The sequence below is a fragment of the Coregonus clupeaformis genome, unplaced genomic scaffold (genome assembly GCF_020615455.1).
Source record: "Coregonus clupeaformis isolate EN_2021a unplaced genomic scaffold, ASM2061545v1 scaf2375, whole genome shotgun sequence".
Classification (NCBI taxonomy): Eukaryota; Metazoa; Chordata; class Actinopteri; order Salmoniformes; family Salmonidae; genus Coregonus; species Coregonus clupeaformis.
This window is the reverse complement of record NW_025535829.1, coordinates 22190-46211: the sequence shown is the minus strand read 5'-3', so window position 1 is coordinate 46211 and position 24022 is coordinate 22190. Positions and strand designations below refer to the sequence as shown.

Genomic DNA, 24022 nt, shown 5'->3' with positions numbered 1-24022 from the left:
GTATTCCCACCCCTGAGTCGATTAAAGCTGTGTCTTTCTGGGTAAATCTCCAAGAGCTTTGCACAACTGGATTGTAAAATATATGCAATATACATTATATAGACAGCCATTTTTTTTTGCCATAGGTTTTCAAGCCGAATTAAGTCAAAACTGTAACTAAGCCACTCAGAAACATTCAATGTCGTCTTGGTAAGCAACTCCAGTGAATATTTGGCCTTGTGTTTTAGGTTATTGTCCTGCTGAAGAGGGAATTTGTCTCCCAGTGTTTGTTGGAAAGCAGACTGAACCAGGTTTTCCTCTAGGAATCTGCCTGTACTTAGCTCTATGCCGTTTATTTTTATCCTAAAAAAGTATCTAGTCCTTGCCAATGACATGCATACCCATAACATGATGCAGCCACCACCATGCTTGGAAATATGAAGAGTGGTACTCAGTGATGTGTTGTGTTTGTAACGATCCCGGCAGTCTGAGTCGGGTCCTGTCTGGTGACTAGGTTTTCTGTTCGTGATCTCCAGTTTCCCGAGGGTTCGGGAACGCTCCGGGGAGCTCTCTTGATTTCCGCACCTGCATCCCATCAGCAATCTGCACACCTGGTCCTGATCATCACCCTTCTTAGGCTCTGGCCTAACATCCAGTCCCTGCCGGATCGTTAGCCATGAACAGTATGTTTACCAGAGTATCAGCCTTAGAGCCTAGCGTTAGTTTTGTTGTTTTTGCACCTTGTTGGTTTGTTGCTTACTTACCCCCGTTTTGTTCCATCTGCAGTCTCACCCGTCCGAACCTTCACCCAACCTCTGCCTGGTGGTCGGCGGCTGCCGACCCAGGATGGGATCAACCACTGCACCCCCAACAACTAATCAACGCCGCCCGCTCTGTTCCCTGGATTATTCAGCCTCACTCTTGAATTTGTAATAAACACTCACCTTCGTCTCAAAGTACCTTGTCCTGGTCTGCTTCTGGGTTCTGGCTTAGCAACTGTGACAGAACGATCCGGCCAGTAATGAACCCAGCGGACCTGGACTCTGTTCGCCATGCCATTACCCAGCAGGAGAAGATGTTGGGCCATCATAGCACGGTACTACAGGAGATCGCGTTGTCAGTTCGGAACCTTTCTACCGGTCTGACGGAGGTCCAGAACCAACGCAAGTTCCCGGTGGAGGATCCACTACCGGTTTCACCCATCTCGCCTGCCGCTTCTGGAGTTGTGTCCTTCCGTGAGCCCAAGGTTCCGACGCCGGATAAATATGAGGGGAGCTGGGAAGATGCCGTTCCTTCCTTATGCAGTGTGGATTAGTGTTCGATCTACAGCCCTACTCTTATGCCACAGACAAGGCTAGGATAGCCTTTGTGATTGCGTTGCTGCGTGGTCGAGCGCTGGAGTGGGCTTCAGCCGTTTGGGAACGACAAGACCCCTGCATGGCTTCATACCAGGGGTTCACGGCCGAGATGAGGAAGCTCTTCGACCATTCCGTCCGAGGGAGGGACGCAGCTAGGCGCCTGTTTTCGCTTCACCAAGGAACTCGCAGCGTGGCCGACTTCGTGATCGAGTTCAAGACGTTGGCTGTGGAGAGTGGGTGGAACGAGGAGTCTCTGCAAGCGGCCTTTTACCAGGGTCTGTCGGAGCAGCTCAAGGATGAGTTGATCTCCTATCCGGAGCCTAGTGACCTGGACAGCTTGGTAGCCTTGTCTATTCGGGTGGATAATCGAGTCCGAGAGCGAAGGAGGGAGAAGCAATGGGGTCCGTCCAATCGATCAGCTTCTCAGTTCCCAGTCGGGTCGGGTGGTGGACCAGAACACGTCGATCATTCTCCACCACAAAGGATTAGTGGAGAGGTCCTCTCTCCCGATTCTGAACCCATGCAAGTGGGGCGGCACGGGTTAACCAAGGAGGAGCGTCAACATAGACGTAAGACCAACTGCTGCCTCTACTGTGGTCGCTCGGGACATTACATCTCCACTTGTTCCCGGCGGTCGTCAAACTGCCCGGCTCGCTAAAGTTGGGAGGACTTTTAGCGAGCCAGTTTCAACCTCTCAGTACCTCTGTCAGACCCCCGTTTCCCGGCTACCCTTGTGAACAGGAATCAGAGCTTAGCGATTAACGCTTTTATCGATTCAGGTGCCGATGGAAGCTTTCTTGATGCCGAGTTGGTGGAACAGCTGGGGCTTTCCAAGGAGCAATTGCCGGAAGCCATTGAAGCGACCACTCTGAACGGCAGTAGTCTGGCACGTATCACGATGAGGACTGAACCGGTTAAGATGCGGTTGTCGGGGAATCATTCTGAGATGATTTCATTCTTCATTCTGCCGTCTTCCCATGTTCCTCTGGTCCTTGGATACCCCTGGCTGAAGGAACACAATCCCACGTTCGATTGGGTGACGGGCAAGGTAACGAGTTGGAGCCTTGATTGTCATGCTAACTGTCTCAAGACTGCCTGCCCCCATTCGGTTCCCAGTCAGGTGATTGAGGCTAAACCCCCAGATTTGTCCCTGGTTCCCGAGACATATCACGATTTGGGGAAGTTTTCAGTAAGCAGAAGGCTCTGTCACTCCCTCCCCACCGACCATATGATTGTGCCATCAACCTGTTCCCTGGAGCTGTCTACCCCAAGGGAAGGTTATACAGTATCTCCCGACCTGAACGTGAGGCTTTGGAGACCTACATCAAGGAGTCCCTAGCTGCTGGTCTCGTTCGTCCCTCGTCATCACCCCTGGGGGCAGGATTCTTCTTTGTGGGTAAGAAGGATGGCTCTCTTCGACCGTGTATTGATTATCGGGGGTTGAATGACATCACGGTCAAGAACAAGTATCCCCTGCCCTTGATGAGTTCTGCCTTCGACTCCTTACAGGGTGCTACGGTGTTCACCAAGCTAGACCTACGCAATGCGTATCACATGGTCCGGATCAGAGAGGGGGACGAGTGGTTGACGGGTTTCAATACACCGATGGGTCACTTCGAGTATCAGGTGATGCCGTTTGGACTGACCAATGCCCCAGCGGTATTCCAGAGTATGGTGAACGACGTCCTGAGAGATATGATCGGTCTCTTTGTGTTTGTTTACCTGGATGACATTCTGATCTTCTCGAAGGAACCTTCCGACCACGTCCAGCATGTCCGGCAGGTTCTGCAGCGATTGTTGGAGAATCGCCTGTTCGTGAAGGCCGAGAAGTGCGAGTTTCACGCCCACACGACATCCTTTCTCGGGTACATCATCTCCAGGGGAGAGATTAGGATGGACCAGGAGAAGGTTAGAGCGGTTCTGGAATGGGCCCAGCCCGGTACGAGATTGCAGCTCCAGAGATTTTTGGGGTTTGCGAATTTCTACCGCAGATTCATCCGGGATTACAGCCGTGTGGCCGCTCCGTTAACTGCCTTGACTTCCAGTATCAGGACCTTCAAGTGGAATCCGGAGGCGGATCGAGCGTTTCTGGATTTGAAGAGGCGATTCACCAACGCACCGATTCTCTCTCAACCGGACACGGCCCGTCAGTTCGTCGTGTTGAAGTGGACGCGTCTGATGTGGGAGTTGGCGCCATCCTGTCGCAGCGATGCTCCACGGACAGTAAACTCCATCCCTGCGCCTACTACTCTCGTCGCCTTTCGCCTGCGGAGAGGAATTACGATGTGGGTAACCGGGAGCTTCTCGCGGTGAAACTTGCCTTGGAGGAGTGGCGCCACTGGTTGGAGGGGGCGGAGCAACCGTTTATTGTCTGGACTGACCACAAGAATCTTGCTTACGTGCAATCGGCTAAACGTCTTCAACTCCCGTCAGGCCAGGTGGGCGTTGTTTTTCGGACGATTCAAGTTTTCCCTGACGTTCCGACCTGGATCTAAGAACGGCAAGGCGGACGCCTTGTCCCGGATGTTCTCCAAGACGGAGGAGAGTGGGTCCAAGACCGAGACAATTCTCCCCCGGAACTGCGTCGTGGGAGCAGTTATGTGGAAGATTGAGGAGGAGGTGCTGGCGGCCCTTCGGACTCAGCCCGGTCCCGGTAACGGTCCACCCGGTCGGTTGTTTGTGCCTGAGTCGGTTCGTCCTGCTGTCCTCAAATGGTCCCACGCCAGCAAGATGGCTTGTCACCCTGGCGTGGCTCGGACAATGGCGTTTCTTCGCAGACGTTTTTGGTGGCCTGCCATGGCCGAGGATACTCTGGGTTTTGTTGCTGCCTGTCCAGTGTGTGCGCAGAATAAGAGTACCAATCGGCCCAGCTCTGGACTACTTCACCCCCTTCCTATTCCCCGGCGACCATGGTCGCATCTGGCCCTGGACTTCGTCACTGGGTTGCCCGCTTCTGAGGGGAACACGGTCGTTCTGACTATCGTGGACAGATTCAGCAAGTTCGCCCACTTTGTGCCAATTGCCAAGCTTCCCTCTGCCTCGGAGACGTCCGAGATCCTGGTTAGGGAGGTTTTCAGGGTCCACGGTTTGCCCAGTGATATCGTTTCCGACCGTGGCCCTCAGTTTACCTCTGCTGTCTGGAAGTCCTTCTGTTTGGCCATTGGAGCTACAGTCAGTCTCACATCTGGTTTTCACCCCCAATCCAATGGTCAGGCGGAGAGAGCCAACCAGAAGATGGAATCCACGCTACGCTGTCTGGTCTCTTCCAACCCCACCTCCTGGGTCTCTCAGTTGCCTTGGGTTGAGTATGCCCACAATACTCTCCCTACATCTGCCACTGGGATGTCTCCCTTCCAGTGCCTGTATGGCTACCAACCTCCCCTGTTCCCTTCTCAGGAGAAGGAGCTCTCAGTGCCTTCTGTTCAGGCCCATATTCGTGCGTTGCCACCGGACCTGGCATCGGGCCAGAAAGGCACTCCTTAGAGTTTCGGACCGGTATCAGCTCCAGGCGAATCGTCGCCGGATCCCCGCCTCCCACCTATACCATCGGAGATAGGGTTTGGTTGGCCACACGGGATCTTCCGTTACGGACTGAGTCTAGGAAGTTGTTACCGAAGTTCATTGGTCCGTTTGTGGTGGAGAAGGTGATCAATCCAGTGGCAGTTCGACTCAAACTACCGAGGACGCTCAGAGTCCATCCCACCTTTCATGTCTCCTGCCTCAAGCCTGTCTTCCTCAGTCCTCTGTTGCCTCCTCCGCCTCCTCCTCCTCCTCCTCGGATGATCGGAGGTGGTCCTGCCTACACGGTGCGTCGCATCATGGATTCCAGACGGCGGGGCCGGGGTTTCCAGTATCTCGTGGACTGGGAGGGGTATGGTCCTGAAGAGAGGAGTTGGATTCCGCGGCGACAGGTCCTAGATGCTGACCTCATCAGTGACTTCTACCGCCTCCATCCTGGCGCTCCGGGAGTCCGCCCGGTGGCGTTCTCGGAGGGGGTACTGTAACGATCCCGGCAGTCTGAGTCGGGTCCTGTCTGGTGACTTGGTTTTCTGTTCGTAATCTCCAGTTTCCCGAGGGTTCGGGAACGCTCCGGGGAGCTCTCTTGATTTCCGCACCTGCATCCCATCAGCAATCTGCACACCTGGTCCTGATCATCACCCTTCTTAGGCTCTGGCCTAACATCCAGTCCCTGCCGGATCGTTAGCCATGAACAGTAGGTTTGCCAGCGTATCAGCCTTTGAGTTCTAGCGTTAGTTTTGTTGTTTTTGCACCTTGTTGGTTTGCTGCTTACTCACCCCCGTTTTGTTCCGTCTGCAGTCTCTCACCCGTCCGGAACCTTCACCCAACCTCTGCCTGATGGTCGGCGGCTGCCGACCCAGGTGGGATCAACCACTGCACCCCCAACAACTAATCCACGCCGCCCGCTCTGTTCCCTGGATTGTTCAGCATCACTCTTGAATTTGTAATAAACACTCACCTTTGTCTCAAAGTACCTTGTCCTGGTCTGCTTCTGGGTTCTGGCTTAGTAAACTGTGACAAGAGGACAGCTGCTTGGACTTGTCAATCCTTATTCTCATTCGTCTGACATTCATTCCACAATCCTTCATCCAGCCATTTATGTATCTATCATTCTCCCCTCTCTCCATTCCAGTATCTCCCATTTCTACATAGGCAAGTGTCAGATAGACAGTGTGAGGCTGTCCATATACCGGTACTGTTGTCCAGCTCCGTACCTGGCTGGGGTCGACACTGGCCTGTACAAACGCATGCGCTGGAATGTGGAGAGACCCAGAGAGAGCCTACAGCAGGAAACTGATGGCGAGATGGAGGGAGAGACAGTGGAGGACAAGCCAGTGGCAGGGAAAGAGAGAGCCACCAAGACAGAGTAGTGAGTGAGAGCGAGAGAGAGGGGGAGGTAGAGAAAGGGTTAAAGTAAGGCATAACATGTCAATAAACAATAATTGTAGTACAATATTAGTGCCAAGAATACTTTGGGACTCTTTTGAACTGAGATGTTGGATGACAATGTACATTTTGGAATTCAGGCCTAAGAACAGTTGATCAGATGGCATCTCACTGCCTGTGTCTGTGTCTGTATTTGTGTGTGACTGTGTGTGTTTCTCGAGCAGCTACTTCCTGTGCTACGAGGACGTCCCAGAGGAGCCCACTGATGGGGGCGATGGAGAGGGTAAAGGGGAGACGGTTGCTATAGGCAACGTGGTCAGGATGTGGTCAATCGGTCAGTGGGTCCAAACGCAGCCGGAACCTGTGACAGACGACATCTACGAATGGTACAAAGTCACACTCAGATCGCTACACAACACTCTTTCATCTTTGACTTGTTTAAATAAGATTTTCTACTTAAGACTAAGTACCTTACAAGTACCATGTTAATATAGCTCACACTGTGTGTGCCTGGTGCGTGTGTGTTTGTGCGTCTCTGTGTGTGTGTGTGTGTGTGTGAGTTCCAGGGTGCTGTGCTGGGTTCCACAGGCTCAGTACCACAGGCTTTTGTGTCTGGGAGGAGAGGAGCCCACTGCCTGCAGTGCTACTGACTGTCTACTGGGGGCGTTGTTCTCTCAACAGAGCCCAGTGGAAAGCCCCAGTCCTGAAACAACATAAGAGACAAACCACTGTTCTAGTACTATCTTTGACCATAACATGTTCCCGTTTATTAAAGGATTTAACATTACTTATTGTTAGTTTTACATTGTGTTATGTTCGGCTAATGTTTCCAAATCTAAGTAACTATTGGGAAGGACATTAAGGACTGAACACTGAAATAGCTCTGGTTCCAACTAGCCAGTCATCCATGACAAATGTTTCCTTATAGTTCCTTACATATTGTATAAAAACAAATATAATTTCTAAAGATAGCAAGTTTTATTACCAATTCCCTACCAGCTAGTGATACATTTGAACTGTATCTGATGTCTGTTCATATCCAAGGTTCTATTGAGCACACAGTATGTTACTGTATTGTGTGGTTGTTGGAAATCATTTTGTATGATGTTAAGAATAAAAGTATTGACCTGTCATTCATTTGTATGGGAGTGTTATTTTATGAAAGAAAACTATTTATTGAAAATAAATCATTGTGTTTCAGAAAACAAAAATAATTGAATATTTTCAAAACATGGGGTCTCAGTACTGTACTTAAATTGTAAATTATTTGTTTGTAAACGATGGAGTAATTAAACATAACATTTTCCCATATGATAAAGATAGAGTAATGATTTTTTCTTTATTGATAATATTTCACGTTTGCAGCGCTGTTCTATTTCTATCACGCAAAACAGCCTACTGTGACATCTAGGCAGTTCAGAATGAAAAGCGTTCTGTTTCAGAATACTTTCTAGCGCTGTCCTTGCCGCAGTTATTTTTAGTTCACTTGCACCATCTAGTGGTGATCACAATGTCTTATGTTTGCCAAAGATTCTAAAGTTCTATATTTGAGCATTCTTTGAGCTCTATAGTTCTATTTTTATATACATATATTCTGAATTCAGACTGCTATAATACACTACTTGGTTACATTGCTCGATTGTTTAGTTCTTATTTAGGATTTACATAAGTTTTCTAGCACAGTTTAGCAGTTTTTAGTTGAGTTTTCTGTAAATAAATATTTTCTAGCTGTTATACTGGTCTCCTGGTGATACCAAATATGGATGACTCTACATCCATCCAAGGGTCTTCTTGGGTCGATTGTTACCTTGATGAGCAGGTAAGTTTTCCATTAATTATACAATAGCTCTCATGTGTATAAGCATCTATTTTGATGTTCTCCTTTAGTTTTTAATACATTTTGGACCGACCACATCCATGACAAATCTGTGATATCCTGAACAAAATGACATTGTCAAGGCCATAAAATAAAATGTCCTGTGTGATACCACTGCTAATATTAAACTCCTACTGTGCGTACAGATGTTGAAGGTGAAGGGTCGCCAGAGACTCCATGAGATCGAGCAGGAAATTCATAGAGAGCTGAGCGTGACACTAAGCCAATGTCACCAGTCCCCAGGAGAGGTATACTCATACTTTTCCATTCCCTAAACTATAGTACACCATTGCTACCATCCACATAGACTGTTTATTTACCTGTTATTGCACCTTAAGTTCACAAAGGAACAGTATGAACTAATGTCTTCCTCTCTTCCGTCTGAAGGTAGCCATGGAGGGGCAGCAGCTCCTGACTGACAAGGCCAAGCCATGGGTTACTTCCCATGAGCATCTTGGTTCTGCAGCTCTGATGAGTGGCGACACAGCAGGTATGCTCTCAGAGAAACAGGCCCAACCTGAGATCAGGTCAGATGAGATGCTCCAGGTGGAGTTCCTCAGCCAGACCCAGGTGGAGATTCCACAGGAGGTCAGGGAGGTCATGGACAGCCTGCTGGACAAGGTGGCGGATGGAGAAGCCCAGGAGAAGAAGGCTGAGGTCTTCAAGGCAAACCTGATCCCCTATCCCTCCTCATCCTCAGCAGTCAATGTCATGAAGGTCCTGGAGAGCCAGGTAGACAAGGTAAGACTGGATCCTTTATTTGTGCATTTTTGTTGTATACTACACTCTTAGAAAAAAGGGTTCCAAAGGGGTTCTTCGGCTGTCCTCATAGGAGAACCCTTTTTGGTTCCACGTAGAACCCTTTTTGGTTCCAGGTAGAAATAACACTTTTGGGTTTGATGTAGAACCCTCTGTAGAAAGGGTTCTACATCGAACCCAAAAGGTATTCTACCTGGAACCAAAAGGGTTCTACCTGCAACCAAAAATGATTCTTCAAAGGGTTCTCCTATGGGGACAGCTGAAGAACACTTTCAAGTTCTAGATAGCACCTTTTTTCTCTCAGTGTAGTACTATACCTGTACATGTAATAAGAAATACACTACAAGACATGTGCTAGGCAGTAAAGACACCAGAGGTGTACATAGAACTAACATTACAATGCCTTTCTTTCTCTACCACGTGAAGGAGAAGAAGGTTGAGGTCCTTGACCTTAGCACCTGTCCCATACTCCAAACGGCCCTTACAGACATTGAGACCACGATGAAGACTGCATACAAGACCATGCCAAAGCAGATTGTGGTACTTGGTTCTACCATTAAGCATATCATCACCCAGGTGCTTCTTCAAGTAGATCCCCAAGCCTTTCAGGAGGGAGTCTATTTGGAGACACCTGTTATCATCAACAACACCAAAGCTCTTCTGTGGTCTATTCCCTGGGTTCAAGTAACTGAGGATGAGGAGATGTCTAACACTCAGCAGTCCATTGATGCTTATGAGGTGGCCAAGGCTGTTATCAACAACCTGGAGGAGGTTCTAGGCCCAAAACCTGTGCTGGCGAGAGCACTGGGAATCAGGTCACACATCTTGACAAGGTACATTGTTCATCTCGTAGGTCTATGCATTTCTAAGACAGTGCCTGATGTAAATGCTGCCAATGAAGAGGAGAGACATATTAGTCAGGATATGGTGAACATCTGTCCTCTACCTGCTAGATTGATCATTAGCGGAGAACTGTTCAATGACTTCGTAGTGAAGTTTATTCTAAAACTTCATCCAATGAACGGACACGGTACTAAACAGCTTGACCAACAGGCTCTGCTCTTACTGGTTGTTAAAATGGCCTCAGTAGCTTTTAACATCTTGAGGAAGATTCCAGGTATTTCTGTGGATGAAAAGCTGTGCCCCCCCTTCTGCAACATGAGGCAGACAGTGTTGCACATGCAGAGTGCCATGATACATCAGTTTGGCACAACAATCAAGATAAAAAACTGGTTTCCATGAAGGACCCGGTGATCATCTCCACCATCCCCAGTGCTATCTGTGAGGGGATCCTAATGGTGTACAAGGGCATTAGTGACACCTATCCGCTTCAAGTCCTCGGCCCACAGCGTCCAATTGCTAGGAGCTGCGAAGAGGCAATGGAGAGCAAGCTCTTTGCAGTAGCCCTACCCGAGGACCTTAGGAAGACCATCTACAATCACTACGGGTCCCAGGTCGGGAAACTGGCACTGTTCCAGAAGGCTTTCCCGTTGAATGACCACATCAAGTTGGACTACATCCACCGTGTTTCTCTGCCTCGTTCCTCCAACAGAGATGTAGTCTGGATCGACCCCAAATACTTTGTCGGGGACGACGATGAGGAGGTTGTAACATCAAGCAACACAGTCCCCGTTAATCCTCTTGCTCTCGACGTCAGTCAGGCTGCCTTTTTGAAGCAGTTCCCACAGACTGATGTTTTCGAGTCAACCACAAAGGACTGTGGAAAGCCTGTGCAAGACCAGGCTCAGAAGGAGGCAGAGAGGAACAAACCAAAGGACTGTGGAAAGCCTGTGCAAGACCAGGCTCAGAAGGAGGCAGAGAGGAACAAACCAAAGGTGACAAACCTTGATATTGTTCCTGTTAGTCTTGTCAGGAAAGTCTTTGACTCTGTCTTCCCAGATTCATGCACAATCAAGCAGCAGTACGGTTCATGGGAAGACGTCCCCACTTTGCAATGATATGGTAGAGCACATAGATATCCAGGTTCAGAAAGAGGCACTGAAATACCAAAACCAAAGACTGTTCTTATGCACTCTGAAGAAGCTCAACGATGAGCCAGACAAGATGGCCACATTCTTAGAAGACGTCTCACTCTCTATCAGGAGCAACTACTTCAGGACTTTCCGTGAGTGGCCATTGGTTAAAGCCCAGCTATACCCAGACATACGGTCTCTGCTGGTCTGCGATATCATGGTCCGAGAGATCATGGCTCAACTGAGGCCTACCTTGACCTTCGCCAAGGACACCAACAAGGGTGATGACCGGCCATACTGCATCAACATCCCGGTCAAGAGAGAGACCAGCTGTCCAGATAATACAGGTAGAACACTGTTACTGTTGGTGTGCTACATTCAGAATCAGGCCTAGTCTCTTGTAAATTACTTGTATTCCACAATGTTCTTTCATTCACAATTTCACAACAATATCCGATGTAGAGTAAACAGCTACATGTAACAGTCAGCTAACCAGTTGGACAATAACAACTTGAACTCTTCACTTCCGTTCAAATGTCCTATCTTGTCCTATCACCATTTTCCCTAGACAAGACCAAGCTGGAGCTTTGCATTGAGAAAGCCAGTGCTGACAGAATGAAGAAACTCCTCCTTGAGAAGGTAAGCTACACTGTATTCTGTGTTGTCTCATTGATAATTTCAGTCAATTTGAATGTTGTCTGTCCTGTACTGAGCTGCAGCTTCAGCTTTGCCAGGTTGCTGATGCTGATGGCTTCCTGCGGTTTGTTTCCACCACAGGAGGCTGCTGTGGGGAGGGCGGCTAATAACAATATCTGGAATGGAGTCACTGGAATGGTATCAAACACATGGAAACCATGTGTTTGATGTGTTCGATAACATTCCATCGATTCCGTTCCAGCCATTACTATGAGCCCGTCCTCCCCAATTAAGGTGCCTGTAGTTTCGACTCACCAACTCTGTTTGTTCACAGGAACCCGAACCCTTCTGGATGAAGGGATGGATGGCAATGATGGAGGAGGAAAGTAATAAAAAGGAGAAGGAGAAGGAGAAGTGTTGCGGCTGGTTCTGGGGTTTGTTTGGCCGTAAGAAAAAAACAGCGAAGGAATTGTGGATGAGGGTTTGTCGCAGGCGCGGATACTAGAAATGACATCCACACAAACCGAATGTATGGACGCACACACATTTACACGGAGACAGATATAACAACGAAGCCTACCGCAGATCCCAAACAGACAACATGTAATAGCATGTCTTATTTTCCATTTTGGGCTACAGGATGTGTATTTACAGCTTACCAGAGGCTATAGTTTATTTTTATGTCTTTTGTATGACTTTTATATTCTAAAGACATGACTTTTGTGACTTTTCTTACTTTTACATGATATAAACAAATAAACCAATAAACAATTTTATTGTTCTATGGTGTAGCCTGAAAATCTGTGTTTTAATATGTGGTTTTTGATTAGATAAACACATTTATTTTGCTGAAAATACATTATGTTTTGAATTTTGGGCTTTTGCGATAATGTAGACAGTAGACTATTCAAATTAATTGGTTAATTAACAACAATTAACATTTGGTGAATAAATACGCTTTAAATAAAAACGCTTCCATGAAGTCTAGTTATCTGAAACTGATCATTTACAAGAATAAATGGTACAAAGAGTAGAATATGAAATGCTGTAGCTGCTAGATCTAGTTGGACCCCTGGACATTTCTAACACTTCTTGACAATCTTGCTCAGAAACGCAGCAAGACCATAGCTGTAATGTAAGGCATGCGTTTGGAAAGGAGAGCTCACCTCTACATAGTCTACATGATATGACCAAGATGTACCATAGTGGGGCAGCATGTGATTATAACTTTGCAGCCTCAGTGCATAAGTGATGATGATGGAACTCTGTCAATCATAACCATGCTTTTCTTATTATTTATTTAAAAACAATATAACACTTTGTACAAACATATTACTTGTAAATTATACTGCATATCTGTTATGTAGTCTATAAAACATATCAGGTCTGAGGTTTTTAGGAGTACATTCATGATGTGATTCCAAGGAATGAAGGGAATTATTAACCTGGACCAGGTCTTTGTAAGTCCAGGTACCAGTCTAGCTAACATTCCACCCCTTGCCACTCCTGTCAAAGGCATGGTACCCAGGCTAGGTCTTTGTACCTTCTTACATATAAATACAATTACAATAAAATTCAAATAACATACAGTATTACATATAAGACTAACATTCTTGCACTTTGCACATTGACATTCTTAAGTCTCCAAATAAGGAACAAACTGTAAAACAACACAGGTACAGGAGGGTTGTAGTGTGGAAGTAAAAATGGGTTTCATTTAGGAGATAAAAACAACGCAAATGAATTGTATATTCTTTTTTGTATCGTTGAAAGAGTTTTATTTGCCTACTGTGACCTACGGTTTGTACATAGTCAGCGTATGTCCTCTGTAGAGAATCTAGATGTAATAGACAGCCAGTCAATGCAATTTCCAGCTTCCAGCTTTCATGCAATTGCACACTCCTCTGTGTAGAAAGCTGGTACCCACAAAAGATTAACTCAGGTCTGATGTTTTTCTTAATCCATTGAAAACCCCTTATTCTAAAGAGCTTGCTAGTTATACCTTACTCCCTACAAAGTGCACTACTTTTAACCAGAGCCCTATGTGGGCTATATAGGGAATTGGGTGCCATTTGAGAGACAGTCCCAGTGTTCCCCAGTCACACGTAGCGTCCACTGGACTTGATCTCCGGACACAGCCAGGCCTCCAGGTCCTCTATCTTCATGGACTCTTTCCGACTGGTCAGACTGGCGGCGCGTGTGATCTTGGTCAGCGTCTCCTCGTAGGGCGGCGGCAGGTAGACCATGACGAACACACTGTCCGACATGTCAGAGCTGGTGCTGGTGTGGCGTTCGCCGTGGCCGGTGAGCGAGGAGAGGAACTCAGCGCTGCTCTCGGCGTCCTGGAGGTCCAGGGCGATGATTTGGGCCAGGCTGAGCTTGGGAGGGGAGCACCTCCAGTAGGCCAGGAGTACCAGGAGGCCCAGAATGAGGAGGGAGGCGACGGGGAGGACCACATAGAGGAGCAGCTCTGACCTCCCCTCCTTGTCGAGGTTCAGCTCATTCCAGTTGTAGCCCTGGTGGTTTTGGAGGGGAAAGGGTTAATAAACCACATCATTCAAAGGACAGAAAAAAGATTCCCATAAAATACATTCAGGACTATGTTAAAGATATGAAATCTGAAAATCAGTAATGGGTTTTGCCTCAAAACGGCAATGTTCCACTGGATCAGTGTTGATCCTCTTCCATCTTCTCAAAACTGAACATACATGGTTGTGAAATCAAGATATCCTACAGAGGCTCAATAGAGCTTATGCCATTTGATATTGCCTGAGTGTTCTATTCCCCTGTTGACACAATCAGTGTCCCAAATTCACCCGACCAATCGGTTTCCGTGCTCAGATAATGCTGATCCTCATCTGGATGACTGACTAAAGACCCGTCAACATCACTCCGCTCTGCTGAAAGTCCCGAAAAGCTTTCCTTTGCCATTTCCCTGACATGAACTGCACTCACAAGCTCTCATCATAGTCGTGATATCCAAGACTATTCCAAGAGGCTAAGGCACTCAACTAACAACAACAAGAGTGTGTAGCCTGCAGAAGTCTGTGTAGCCACAGGCTGGCCGAAGTACCTTGGACAGCGCTCCTCCAGTGAGGAAAAATTAAAGATAATATAAAATAAAAAATAATACACCTAAAAAAGTAGTGTTCAGAATAATTTTCGGTCTGTTCTTTAGATTGTTAAGCCAGTATGCCACCTACCTCCTCCCAGGTGTAAAGCAAAAAAGTCAACTCAAAAACTGCTGCAGCTCTCCAGGACTCAGGTTGCCTACCTCCTGGGCCTACCAAAAAGTTACATCTCTGGGTCTCACAGTAGTCTACTGCTGACTCAGACTCACTCAGTAACAACAAGCTGATGATCCCTTACCTGTAACTGTCTCTCTACCGTGGGGGGAGAAGGTGACCCAGTCACCCAATCGATGGACCCTCTGCCGGCTGGCCCAAACTTTATCCAGCTGCTGTCCAGTAGCGTTCGCATGCTGCCGTGGTGTCGTTGTAGGCAAACGGCTAAACTGAGTAGCAGAACTCGAGACAAACACGTCTGACTACTAAGCGCGCGCGCGAGAGAGAGGGGGATTCGGTCGGTAGCGATCCAGCTGTGTTTCCCGTGGTGCCCGAACAGAGTTAGACAGAGAAAGCAGTGCAGCCAGGGGTAAGGGTGAGGGGGGCGAGGGGAGGGGCAGGGGTGTGGTGGGAGGTGTCGTGTGCTATAAGCAGCTGCTCACATGGCCGCACATGCAGGGCACCACAGGATCCAGGCCAGGGGACTGACGGTGGAGCTAAAAGTCCAAGGGCAATCTCCTCTTGGGGGGATTTGTGGTAGCTAGTGTTGTCTTTATTGGAGAGAATTGAGGCTGGGAGGGAGGGGACAATGGTTCTCCCCAGTTGTCAGTCAACAACGGTGTGATGGAAAGGTGGGGGGGACTAGTAGGCACGTGGAAATTACTTGGGCAGGATAATTGAATGTCTTACAATACAGACGGTAAGATTAAATATAGATTACACAGCTGCTGCTGGACCATTGAGTTTGGTGTTCCTTTGTGTTATTGTCACATACACTGGATAGGTGCAATGAAATGTGTTGTTTTCAGCCATAGTAGTACAGCGCCCCTGGAGCAAATGAGGGTTAAGTGCCTTGCTCACGGGCACATATGCAGATTTTTCATCTTGTCGGCTCGGAAATTTTGGTTACTGGCCCAACGCTCTAACCGCTAGGCCCCTCAAACTCAACTCTGGACCTCGAAGCCAGTTCCACTGCTCTTTTTCATTGTTCCCATCTAATCAGGGACTGATTGAGACCTGGGACAACAGGTGGGTAGGGTAAGAGTTGACCTCGTGGGGTAAGAATTGAATACCCCTGTGCTAGGCTATCTTCCGCTTGTGTGTGTGTGTGTGCATGTGCGTGTGTGTGCATGTGCGTGTGTGTGCCATGCAGGTTTTACATGTACTTTCAGGAATAGCCTGCCGGAGCGTGACATTCATTTACTGGATAGAGAGATGAGAGGAGGAGTTAATATACTCTTAAGCAGATCTAAAGAGACATGGGATGAGATTAAAATGATGACATGGCACAAACCTTTAAGATGAGTGAACCATGGTCTGGTATGGTGGGGTGGTTGTTGCTATTGATGGCAGTGCGTGGTCTTCACCCTAATCCATTGTGATTGAAGTATTGCATTAGACTAAAGAGACAAGATTTAACATCAACGACATTTTTTACCTGCTCCTTGGATTAAATGACAGCATCTAGTTCATCAACCAGGTCGTCTTTTGTTAACGTCATCAACATAATGGGAGTGAGATAAAGAGAAGAGATCATATAATGGAATGAGACTTATACCTAATCAGGCACAATTCAGAAAGCCTGATATAATGGACGGTCCAAATCCCATCTTCTTTTCACAGGGCTCTTTAAAGGCAACATCAAATGGCATGTTGTGTCCAGAGCCAGACGAGACAGATCTTTCACCTAGATTTGCAAATAACCAGAAAGTCTACTACCGGCCCGGCCCAGTCTAAATCCTCAACACGCCTTCAATCAAGAGATTAAGAGTCCCATCAATTTCTGGATAGAGATGAAGAAGAGACACTGCATGGAAGAGAGATGAATGTCCCTCCCTATGTGTTGTTATGTGTCTGTGTGTGTGTGTGTGTGTGTATGTGTGTGTAAAGTCTTCTCACATGTACTGTCAACCTTCATCAGCACTGCATTGTAATGAAGAGAGGGACTCCGCCAGGTTATTAGAGGTCGTTAAGTGTTCATGAGTGAAATCAAGTTCAATCAACTCAAACAGTTTGTTAGCTGTAGCTCTATGAACAACCTGTTATTAACCTGTGATCATCTCAATTATAGTGGTTTAAATATAAATAATAAATGGATTACCAGAGGAGTGGGGAGGAGGTTGTCTATTTGTGTATCTGCGTAACCAAGAGCAACCATTTGATACCTAATGACACAGATGATAAATGCAGGCCCTACCCTGCCCTGCCCCGTCCTGTCACTGATCTACACTCTAGCCGTGATTGGCCTGTCTGGGTCGTAGAGGGTTTTAATTTAATATATTGAGGCCTATTCATTAATTTATGTATACACTACTGGTAAAAAGTTTTAGAACACCTACTCATTCAAGGGTTTTTCTTTATTTTTACTATTTTCTACATTGTAGAATAATAGTGAAGACATCAAAACTATGAAATAACATGGAATCATGTAGTAACCAAAAAAGTGTTCAACAAATCAAAATATATTTTATATTTGAGATTCTTCAAATAGCCACCCTTTGCCTTGATGACAGCTTTTCACACTCTTGGCATTCTCTCAACCAGCTTCATGAGGTAGTCACCTGGAATGCATTTCAATTAACAGGTGTGCCTTCTTAAAAGTTAATTTGTGGAATTTCTTTCCTTCTTAAGGCGATTGAGCCAATCAGTTGTGTTGTGACAAGGTAGGGGGGGTATACAGAAGATAGCCCTATTTGGTAAAAGACCAAGTCCATATTATGGCAAGAACAGCTCAAATAAGTAAAGAGAAACGACAGTCCATCATTACTTCAAGACATGAAGGTCAGTCAATACGGAACATTTCACCCCCCAAAAAAAGGAACATTTCAAGAACTTTGAAAGTTTCTTCAAGTGCAGTCGCAAAAACCATCAAGCGCTATGATGAAACTGGCTCTCCTGAGGACTGCCACAGGAAAGGAAGACCCAGAGTTACCTCTGCTGCAGAGGATAAGTTCATTAGAGTTACCAGCCTCAGAAATTGCAGGCCAAATAAATGCTTCAGAGTTCAAGTCACAGACACATCTCAACATCAACTGTTCAGAGGGGACTGTGTGAATCAGGCCTTCATGATCGAATTTCTGCAAAGAAACCACTACTAAAGGACACCAATAAGAAGAAGAGACTTGCTTGGACCAAGAAACACGAGCAATGGACATTAGACCGGTGGAAATGTGTCCTTTGGTCTGGAGTCCAAATTGGAGATTTTTGGTTCCAACCGCCGTGTCTTTGTGAGACGGAGTGTGGGTGAACGGATTATCTCCGCATGTGTATTTCCCACCCTAAAGCATAGAGGAGGAGGTGTTATTGTGTGGGGGTGCTTTGCTGGTTACACTGTCTGTGATTTATTTAGAATTCAAGGCACACTTAACCAGCATGGCTACCACAGCATTCTGCAGCAATACGCCATCCCATCTGGTTTGGGCTTAGTGGGACTATCATTTGTTTTTCAACAGGACAATAACCCAACACACCTCCAGGTGGTGTAAGGGCTATTTTATCAAGAAGGAGAGTGATGGAGTGTTGCATCAGATGACCTGGCCTCCACAATCCCCTGACCTCAATCAAATTGAGATGGTTTGGGATGAGTCGGACCGCAGAGTGAAGGAAAAGCAGACAACAAGTGCTCAGCATATGTGGGAACTCCTTCAAGACTGTTGGAAAAGCATTCCAGGTGAAGCTGGTTGAGAGAAAGCCAAGAGTGTGCAAAGCTGTCATCAAGGCAAAGGGTGGCTATTTGAAGAATCATTTGTTTAACACTTTGTTGGTTACTACATGATTACATATGTGTTATTTCATAGTTTTGATGTCTTCGCTATTATTCTACAATGTAGAAAATAGTAAAAATAAAGACAAACCCTTGAATGAGTAGGTGTGTCCAAACCTTTGACCGGTAGTGTATATCTAACACATCTAACTCATCGCCTGTGTCATTGAGCCATTGGGAGCGCTTTACACACACACACACACACACACACACACACACACACACACACACACACACACACACACACACGCACACGCACACAAACACACGCATGCACACACACCCTTGATATGAACCTAAAACCATGACGCAAACAGTCTGTCTGCTCTTTGGTTTCAGGGGTAGGACGGACAGAGGTCACACTGACAGATAAGAGATTGAGGTTGTGACGGAGTGCCTAATATCTCACAGACAGCAGCCAAACAGGACATGTCCAGTTGTGAAGTGATGCATTAGAACAGTGGGACAGAGAATAAGGTCAGGATTTAGGACAAGGAAACATAAGATTTACAGTAATGAATCCCTTATAAAGGGTATTAATGGTGTTAAAAGCTGACCTGTCATTTAGGTGGGACACCGTCAGCTGTCAACCATCAACTAGCGTCATCAGGAAATGAATTGGATGATACATTTGGCATGGAAATGTAGGGCCCTGTGTTCTGTCTGTGTGACCTCAATATGTGTGATTTTCTTTTACTGTGTCATCAGAGAACACAATGTGATAACGTTCAATTCAAGTTTCAACAATATTCAAATCTCTTTCATATAATATTTACCTCCAAACATTGTCAACCTGTTGCTGTCTCTACTGCTCTATGTGTAAAACCATTTACACACAGAATGTCTTGTCACACAGAGCTATGTCACTATTTGCCAGTTAAATGTTTCAACTAGTTATATAAAAGCATTTGAGATGACAGAAAGACAAAGTATTAAAACCATTGCAATTTATGCTTTACTTGACCAAATCCTGATATATATTGTCATAAACCCCTTCAACTACTTCAACTACCTCAACTAGCCGGTGCCCCCGCACATTGACTCTGCACCGGTACCCCCCTGTATATATAGCCTCCCTACTGTTATTTTATTTTACTTCTGCTCTTTTTTTTCTCAACACTTTTTTGTTGTTGTTTTATTTTACTTTTTTATTAAAAATAAATGCACTGTTGGTTAAGGGCTGTAAGTAAGCATTTCACTGTAATGTCTGCACCTGTTGTATTCGGCGCATGTGGCCAATACAATTTTATTTTATTTTATTTTATTTTATTCATCTTCGCTTGCTCAGAGATGTTCTTAAACTGTAAACCCAAAGACCCACATGTTTGAGACATTACGCAACACCTTTTACGGGAGATTCTAGATTCTTAATTCTAGAATAATATACTTATATTTTCCCATCGGTCTTTTGATGCTAAATTGTGTTTGTCTGTCTGTCTGTGTCTGAGTGTCCTCTTCTCGGAAAAAGGGGGCTCTTACAAACAGAGCAATCTTCCTCAGCTTTTCTGCCCCCTCATTTAACCCAAAGACTGAAAATTACAGTTTGGATTATATTGGGAATGATTTGAACAGGGGATTTCAGTGTGCCTGAAAACTCTTATTCTGATGTCCTGCTCTCCATGGATTTATGTCCATACTCTAAGCTGTGCAGAAGAAACTGAGATAATCATATCCCTTTCTCTTAATTAAAGATGGCTGCCCACTGTTCAGCTATTCAGTTATTCTCTGCATCCAACTCCATCCACTCTCTCTCTGTCCAGATTGAGCCATGTATGATGTCCGCCAACTGCAGTGCATCCAGCTGTCAGGCCCAACATCTGTCTCCAATCGGCCTGTGGATGTCAAACAAGAGGGAGCTTGGGATTTGTCCGTGGCAGGGGGGATTTGGGAGGCGCGCAGGGGACTGTAATTACAGCTCACGTGGAGTCCAGAGTGGGCTGATCAGTCTGTCTAGTCCCTGACTGGCTCCCTATTCCATATACAGTGCACAACTAGGGCCTGGTCAAAAGTCATGCACTATATAGGGAATAGGGTGCCATTGGTCCTCTGTAGCTCAATTGGTAGAGCATGGCGCTTGTAACGCCAGGGTAGTGGGTTTGATCCCCGGGACCATCCATACGTAAAAATGTATGCGCACATGACTATAAGTCGCTTTGGATAAAACCGTCTGCTAAATGGCATATTAATATTAATGGTATTAAAGTCCCCCTGGCACAGCGGTTCCCCCGCAATAAAGAGGAAAGAGAGCATAGATGGAGGCATAGTTGAGACACATGAACCCATTCTAAGGTAATCCTGGGATCCTAGTTAATACTACAGCTGGATTAATTCAGAGGCCAACGTGATAGAATGTCATTCACGCCATGGACTTGGTGTGACCGACTGGGTCTGAACCAGGGTCTCGTGGGCGAAATAAGACTGTGTTAGGCCGGTGAGCTTAAGCCTAGGCATTAATGGCAGTTTCAGTTCTCAGGCAAGGTTACTCATTAATTGTCACGTTCGTTTAAGGACGGGTCAGACCAAGGCGCAGCGTGAAATGCGTACATGTTTATTACACCGATAAACAACGACAAACAACAAACGAAACGTGAAGTCCTAAGGCTAACACAATACAAGCCTCCAACACGGAACAAGATCCCACATCCCATGAATGCCAATAGGCTGCCTAAGTATGCTCCCCAATCAGAGACAACGAGCGACAGCTGCCTCTGATTGGGAAACACACCCGGCCAAACATAGATCACAAACATAGAAAATACAACATAGAACATTACCCCCCCCAAAGGTGCGGACTCCGACCGCACAAACTTTACATGACAGGGTAGGGGCCGGGTGGGCATTCCGCCTCGGAGGCGGATCCGGCTCCGGGCTTGACGACCACATACTCTCCGCCTCCCGGTTGCGCCCCTGGTCTGGTCTGGACCTCAGTGCGCTGCTTCCCCTCTCCTTCCTCCCACGAATTACCAAGCCCTGTCTGGACCCTGGTGTGGGAGACCCCGAACCTGGAGAGGGGCTGACGTCTGGGTCTGGACTGCAACCGCTGACCGGAGCTGGACCGGGCACCGGTGGAGCGGACTGCTCAGGCTCCGGACTGGAGCTTCTGACCGGAGCTGGACTGGGCACCTGTGGAACGAACTGCTCTGGCTCCGGAGTGTAGCCGCTGACCGGAGCTGGACCGGGCACCGGTGGAGCGTACTACTCAGGCTCTGGACTGGAGCCGCTGACCGGAGCTGGACTCGACCCCGGTGGAGCGGACTGCTTTGGCTCCGGAGTGGAGCAGCTGACCGGAGCTGGATCAGGCACCGGTGGAGCGGACTGCTCTGGCTCCGGAGTGGAGCAGCTGACCGGTGCCGGACCAGGCACCGGTGGAACGGGCACGGGCCGTGCCGGACTGGACACACGCACCACTGGTCTGGTGCGAGGAGCAGGCACAGGCCGGACCGGACTGGGAACACGCACCACAGACCTAGTGCGAGGAGCAGGAACGAGCCGGGCCGGACTGGGAACACGCACCACTGGCCTGGTGCGAGGAGCAGGAACGGGCCGGGCCGGACTGGGAACACGCACCACAGGCTTGGTGCAAGGAGCAGGAACAGGCCGGGCCGGACTGGCGACACGCACCACTGGCTTGGTGCGAGGAGCAGGAACAGGCCGGGCCGGACTGGCGACACGCACCACTGGCTTGGTGCGAGGAGCAGGAACAGGCCGGGCCAGACTGGAAACACGCACCACTGGCTTGGTGCGGGGAGCAGGTACGGGTCGTACCGGGCTGGCGACACGCACCACTGGCTTGGTGCGGGGAGCAGGAATGGGCCCGGGCCGAACTGGCGACACGCACCACAGGCTTGGTGCGAGGAGCAGGAACGGGCCGTACCGGACTGGGAACACGCACCACATGCCTGGTGCGAGGAGCAGGAACGGGCCGGGCCGGACTGGGAACACGCACCACTGGCCTGGTGCGAGGAGCAGGAACGGGCCGGGCCGGACTGGGAACACGCACCACTGGCCTGGTGCGAGGAGCAGGAACGGGCCGGGCCGGACTGGGAACACGCACCACTGGCTTGGTGCGAGGAGCAGGAACGGGCCGTACCGGGCTAGCGACACGCACTACTGGCTTGGTGCGAGACGCAGGCACGAGGTGTTCCGGACTGGGAACTGACGTCAGAGATCTCCGACTGTACCAGTCTTTCACTCTCCGCGCCCAGTCCTCCTCCCGTTAGGACTCCACCCTGAGCCCCCATGAGTGCAGTGGTCGGGGCTCTTCTCCATCGCTCCCCGACCACCCTTTTAGCCCCCCCAAAAACTGTTCTTGGGGCTGTCTCTCGGGCTTCTTCCTCGGCCGGCGCCTTATCGTTGCCGATGCTCCTCTCTATACCGGGCCTCCACTGTCTCCTCCCAAGGACGGCAATCCATCCCAGCCTGAATCTCCTCCCAAGTCCAGGATCCCTTACCGTCCAGGATCTCCTCCCAGATCCAGGCTGTCTGCTCCTGGGCACGCTGCTTGGTCCGTGTTTGGTGGGATCTTCTGTCACGTTCGTTTAAGGACGGGTCAGACCAAGGCGCAGTGTGAAATGCGTACATGTTTATTACACCGATAAACAACGACAAACAACAAACGAAACGTGAAGTCCTAAGGCTAACACAATACAAGCCTCCAACACGGAACAAGATCCCACATCCCATGAATGCCAATAGGCTGCCTAAGTATGCTCCCCAATCAGAGACAACGAGCGACAGCTGCCTCTGATTGGGAAACACACCCGGCCAAACATAGAACTACAAACCTAGATCACAAACATAGAAAATACAACATAGAACATTCACACCCTGACTCAACATATAAGAGTCCCCTGAGTCAGGGCGTGACATTAATGTGAGCGGGTAGGTGGAAAGGAGTGGAAAGACAGGTGATAAAAGAAGCAGAATTGTATAGATTTATATGTGATAATAAACTAGCATTTCCATCATGGCTGGCTGTTGTGAGAAAATCTCAGAGGGCATGTAAAAGCCCAGTCTATTTCGTAACATAGTGTGTACTGTATATCATCATAGGCTACATAACATGCAGTCAGGAACACGTGTGCCAAAGCGCTTATGGAAAGCACATTAACCTGTGTGGATTTGGATACACTCTACACAGACCCAAGTGTTAACGAGGACTATTCCCAAGACTCCATATACAGAGACTCCAACAGGCTGTGATTTTGGACAAGTTTACTACAGTTCTAGTTAAACATAGCATTACGTAATAAATACAGGGACTTAAAACATAAAATGTCCCCCAGGAGAGCAGGATTCAGCAATAGAAATACAATCTCACTGATTGACCAGCTTTTTGAAGAATAAGTCCCTTTTACATTGAAGGGGGAAATAAATGCATGAGCATCACTGTTGCCTGTATTAAAATCCTAGACATGCATTTATCTTTCCTCTCAACCAGAAATCCAGCTGTATATAATTTTCCTCGATAGACAAAGGCCTAAAAAGTA

The 24022-nt window shown here is 47.7% G+C and overlaps 3 protein-coding genes across 3 annotated transcripts; 2 read left to right on the top strand and 1 right to left on the bottom strand.

The window, feature by feature from the left end:
• Positions 1–5877: 5877 nt before the first annotated feature.
• Positions 5878–7150, top strand: LOC121562251 (UPF0575 protein C19orf67 homolog; the record flags this gene model as incomplete). The annotated part of the gene is made up of 3 exons (XM_045219426.1): positions 5878–6225; positions 6467–6628; positions 6809–7150. Coding segments are annotated over 3 exons (661 nt in total), but the record flags the coding sequence as incomplete, so codon positions are not given.
• Positions 7151–7904: 754 nt separating this feature from the next.
• Positions 7905–10119, top strand: LOC121562249. The gene is made up of 4 exons (XM_041874578.2): positions 7905–8061; positions 8265–8366; positions 8506–8859; positions 9304–10119. Exons 1-4 carry the CDS (start codon positions 8002–8004, stop codon positions 10117–10119), a joined length of 1332 nt encoding a protein of 443 aa, XP_041730512.2. The 5' UTR covers positions 7905–8001.
• Positions 10120–12456: 2337 nt separating this feature from the next.
• Positions 12457–15090, bottom strand: LOC121562250 (small integral membrane protein 28-like). The gene is made up of 2 exons (XM_041874579.1): positions 14856–15090; positions 12457–14002 (listed from the first exon to the last, which is right to left on the bottom strand). Exons 1-2 carry the CDS (start codon positions 14964–14966, stop codon positions 13586–13588), a joined length of 528 nt encoding a protein of 175 aa, XP_041730513.1. The 5' UTR covers positions 14967–15090; the 3' UTR covers positions 12457–13585.
• Between the last annotated feature and the right edge of the window lie 8932 nt (positions 15091–24022).